Source organism: Nematolebias whitei, chromosome 21 (assembly GCF_014905685.2).
Source record: "Nematolebias whitei isolate Nwh7 chromosome 21, NemWhi1, whole genome shotgun sequence".
Lineage (NCBI taxonomy): Eukaryota > Metazoa > Chordata > Actinopteri > Cyprinodontiformes > Rivulidae > Nematolebias > Nematolebias whitei.
In genome coordinates, this window is record NC_056518.1 from 21,489,743 (window position 1) to 21,494,269 (window position 4,527).

The 4,527-nt window shown below is 43.3% G+C and overlaps 1 protein-coding gene across 1 annotated transcript in view; it reads left to right on the forward strand.

Moving 5' to 3' along the window:
- The first annotated feature begins 1,568 nt into the window (after positions 1-1,568).
- The window catches only part of pax1a (paired box 1a), a 3,874-nt gene continuing 915 nt past the window's right edge, over positions 1,569-4,527 (forward strand). Inside the window, exons 1-4 of the mRNA XM_037695406.1 lie at positions 1,569-1,827; positions 2,310-2,939; positions 3,710-3,840; positions 4,197-4,410. Of these exons, the coding sequence (XP_037551334.1) occupies positions 1,824-1,827; positions 2,310-2,939; positions 3,710-3,840; positions 4,197-4,410 (979 nt within the window). The 5' untranslated portion in view covers positions 1,569-1,823. The remainder of the gene's footprint in view (positions 1,828-2,309; positions 2,940-3,709; positions 3,841-4,196; positions 4,411-4,527) is intronic.

Here is a 4,527-nt window from a genome sequence, read left to right on the forward strand (position 1 = left end):
TACGAAGACGTTTTGGCCTCCAAAGCGTCTGTTCACTGACCTGTTTTATTTTTATTCAACCGCCATGAATCTAAACATTTGTTATATCTAAGGGATTTTGTAAATTGTTCAAATAGTGTATACAAGAAAAATAATGTAAAAAAAAAAAAAAAAAAGACTGCATTTGTTCTGCGCAACGCGTTTTGCGCGCAAACATCCAAATGTTGTTTTCCAAAGTTTTAGGCAGGTGCTAAAGCAGAAGATGATTAACAACTCGAACACTACACAGAAAAATATAAATAAGCCAAAAAGTTTTTTAAATTATAAACTAAATGCAATATTTTATGGGAATAAAGTATGGAGTTCATCAACGCGCCTAATTTTAACACCCAAACTTCATTGCGTGCAAAGAAATGCACAAAATCCAAAAATTCACAAAGGTGTGCTGATAAAATCGTGCAGTCCCTCAACTGTCCAGATGAGGGGAGTCCTGCAAGTCAAGCTATTCAGAAAAACAGACGAGACAGAGAGGGAGAGACGGTGACAAACACTGGAAGAAGCTGAAAGATCATCCGCTAACATCATCAAAATCAAGCCTGCTGAGCGGTGACAACAGGTGTTTCCTCCAGTGTGTCCTGCACAGGCCACCGTCCTGCTTCATCAACCATACTCTCACTTTGTCAATAAATTAAATATCCATTTTTTTTAAATGGAGGATTCTTGGGCTCCTTATTTAATACCTTCCATGTGCCCTGCTCCATGATCTGTGTGATGGAGGGCAGCAGAGGGCAGGGGGGGGGGGGGGGGGGCGGACTGCACCTTGTTACCATCGGGTCGACTGTTAAGTTTTACAAGTAACGTTTTGTGAGCTTATAAACGATTGCTTCTAGACCTGCACAGGAAACTCGGAGAGCATGCTGGGATAATAAGGTTCGTCTCTGGAATCCAGTCGATATGCCATATTTATAGTCTGAGATCCACAGAGGGATCGATTACACGAGGCCCAGTCCCATCTTTGATGCTCTAATAAAATCTAATAAAACAGACTCAGGCTGGTCGTTTTTACTTTGTTTTGCTCTGATGGATCAATGAGCCTGTTTGTAAGGATTAAAGCAAATCTCCTCGTGGTGAATTCATCATTTATACTCGGTAAACAAACTACAACATTCTATTATGTATTAACTAGAATATCACACACGGCTCATAAATGCATGCACTTATGGAAAAAGCTGACAAAAGTTCCACAGATTCTCTGTTTCTCACAAGGAGCTTATGGGTCATGCATATAAAATTGAACCAATGCAAATACATTTTTTTCTTTTTAAAGTCATATTTCTTAAAGTTGCTCTAGTCTATATGGCATGATGTATAGAAGTCCTTACCAGAGGGCTGCATGTTGGCTGAAACGTTTCCCTCTCTACTTCCCCCTATGCAAAATAAGCAAGGAAGGCTGCGCAGCTCCAACCGGATGAGCTTCCTATTGGCTGGCAGCGTCTCCTGCAGCGGGAGCACCAATGAGAGCCTGAGGGGAGGCTCGGCGTCTGGCAGAGGAGACTGACGTGGAGGACGCGTCAAATTAATTCCAGCATTCTGCGGACTCCCCGGGACAACTCCAATTTGCATTTATCGGATGAAGATCACTTCGGTGCCATTGTGCGCAGCAGCCACTCACTTCAGGATAATAAGAAGGGGATCCCGCTGCAGTCGGACCAGGCTGAAAGAGGCTCACTTTGTGCTTTCTTGCACTTGGGGGGCTCGATCCTCTCCGTCCCCCTCTTCCTTCTCTTACTTCGCTGTTCTGGAGGGACAACTTTATTCCTCAGCATCTCTAACCGTGCAGGCAAATGGGTAAGCCCCTAACGAGTGCATGCTTCAGTTGCAGGGAGACAAGGCCATTTTTTAAATAAGATAGATTGTTTTCTCCACTGAAGCAGCAGGAATGAATGCCTGTTTGGAGCTTTAAATGGAACCACACCACCAATTAAACGGCGAGTTTCCCTTTGAAGGGCTCTCTGATGTGTATTCTTCATGCTCGCCATATTTAATAGTGTGTTTTTTGTGCGCTTTGGAGAGTAAAGCCAGCTTAACGGTTGGCACGCTTTTGTGCAGTCGTGAAAACGCACGCACAGGCCTACTAAGCACACGTCTGTGCGCATGAACTCAGCCCGTGCTGTAAATTACTGTCACCGCCTCGCGAGCATTTAATACATTGGTTTGTTTTACGCACATGATTCATGCGTAAATCCAGCCCAAGCAGAGGATGTGCTTATATTTGTTCAAAACTCACCCCCAGGGGGTACAAATATGTCATTTCTGTGTCCTGTCTGCAGAGCAAACGTATGGAGAGGTGAACCAACTGGGCGGTGTGTTCGTCAACGGGCGACCCCTGCCCAACGCCATCCGGTTAAGAATCGTGGAGCTGGCCCAGATCGGAATCAGACCCTGCGACATAAGCCGGCAGCTCCGAGTTTCGCACGGCTGCGTGAGCAAGATTCTGGCTAGATACAACGAGACGGGCTCCATCTTGCCCGGTGCCATCGGCGGGAGCAAGCCGCGCGTCACGACGCCAAACGTGGTGAAAAACATCAGGGAATACAAACAGAGCGACCCCGGGATCTTCGCCTGGGAGATCAGGGACAGGCTTTTGGCTGACGGGGTTTGTGACAAGTACAACGTGCCGTCTGTGAGCTCCATCAGCAGGATTTTACGCAACAAGATTGGAAATCTCTCCCAGCCCAACCAGTATGAAAGCAGCAAACAAGCCTCGGCGCAGGCCGGGCTCTCCTACAACCACATATACCCGTACTCCTACCCAAACACTATGTCTCCAACAAGCGCTAAAATGGGCAGCCCCCCTGGGGTGCCCGTGACGGCTGGACATATGAGCATATCCAGGGCTTGGCCTTCTCCACACACAGTCAACAACATCCTCGGATTACGAGCCTTCATGGATCCTACAGGTGAGGAAATCCTCTTTTACGATCTGTGCGCCACAAAAGGTAATACTCCCACTAATGAACTCCAACAGCTGCAGCTCTTTGAGTCATTCTGCCTGATTAATTCACTCCTTTAAATCTGTTTGGACGACAGTCTATTAAAAGCAGCACCGTCTGCCATTTCGCCATTCAGGCAGAACGCAGTAAGGTCACTCTGAATAGGCCTTTTCATGGGATGATGCATTTGCAAACACCTTGCTCACCTGCTAGATCCAACCTTAAACAGTCGCTACACGCATTTCCCCTTTTATTCTGCGCCTTCATCCACTGTGAAGTCGCGCCGCCTGAGTGGATTAAGTGATTCAGTATTTATGTAACATCTGTGTGAGGAGAAATGATTGATGATTGCGATTAATTGGATAATTTGTGGGACTTTATAAATAGGAACGATTTTGTTATTATTATTTTTTAGTTAGAGGATAGTTTTTACAAGCTGTTCGTGTTTATTTTTGTATTTTTGTATTTATTGTAAAATCAAATAAAGTCTCACAACCACAAAATCGCGTTTACAAATTGCCATAAAAATCGTTGCATTTGTTTTAGAACCTCACAAGCACGAAAACACTATTTTAGAAAGGCCGATTTTATTCAATTAAATTTTGAGATATGAATGCTCAAAAAATTAATAAAAAAATTGTTATAATTATTTTAAACCTTCTTTCCTTATTTTAAAAAAACGTTATTATTTTATTGTTATATTTGTATAATTTGGACTTTCTTTAACTTGTGTTCAGCTATTGCCGGGGCGGAGGGATATCCACCAAAGATGGAGGAGTGGGGCGGCGTCAGTAGAGCCTTCCCTGCGCCTCACGCGGTCAACGGGATTGATAAATCAGCCATTGACGCCGACATCAAATATGCTCAGGTAACATAAAAATAATAAAAAAATAAATAAATATATATCCTTTAAGAACAGAGCATGTGTGTGCACTTTTATGTAATGACATTATTTGATTTTAAAAATTTGAAGGACAAACATTAAAACGTTAATTGTTGCTCTTGTTAAAATTGTTTTTTGTATTTTTTTTTGCCCATCAGTTAAATAATCTGGTGGCAGACATAAAAAGTATATTTCATATTTTCTGGATGTGACCGACAGTGTGTTTATAGTTTAAAAATGCTCAACATCATTTGCATTTTAGGCCAAATGTCACCGTTTTTAAGGAAGTTTCTTCTTCTTCCTTTTTTTTTTTGTTCCACGTCTTATCTGGTCTCGTGCAGCCTTCCTCCACACTGTCCAGCTACGTCTCCGCGTGCGCCTACTCCCCGAGCAACCAGTACGGGGTGTACAGTGGCCCAGCAGGGGGCTACGTGGCCCCGGGCCACCACCATTGGCAGACTCAGAGCCCGACTCTGTCCCACCCGGGCAGCGGGATGAACATGCACGCGGGGGAGATCCACTCACCGATGGCCTTCAAGCATCAAATCCGAGAAGGTATTATTATTATTATTATTATTATTATTATTATTATTATTATTATTATTATCATTATTATTATTATTATTTTATACTGTAAACCGTTTTACTTAAATTTAAACAGACTGTACAGTA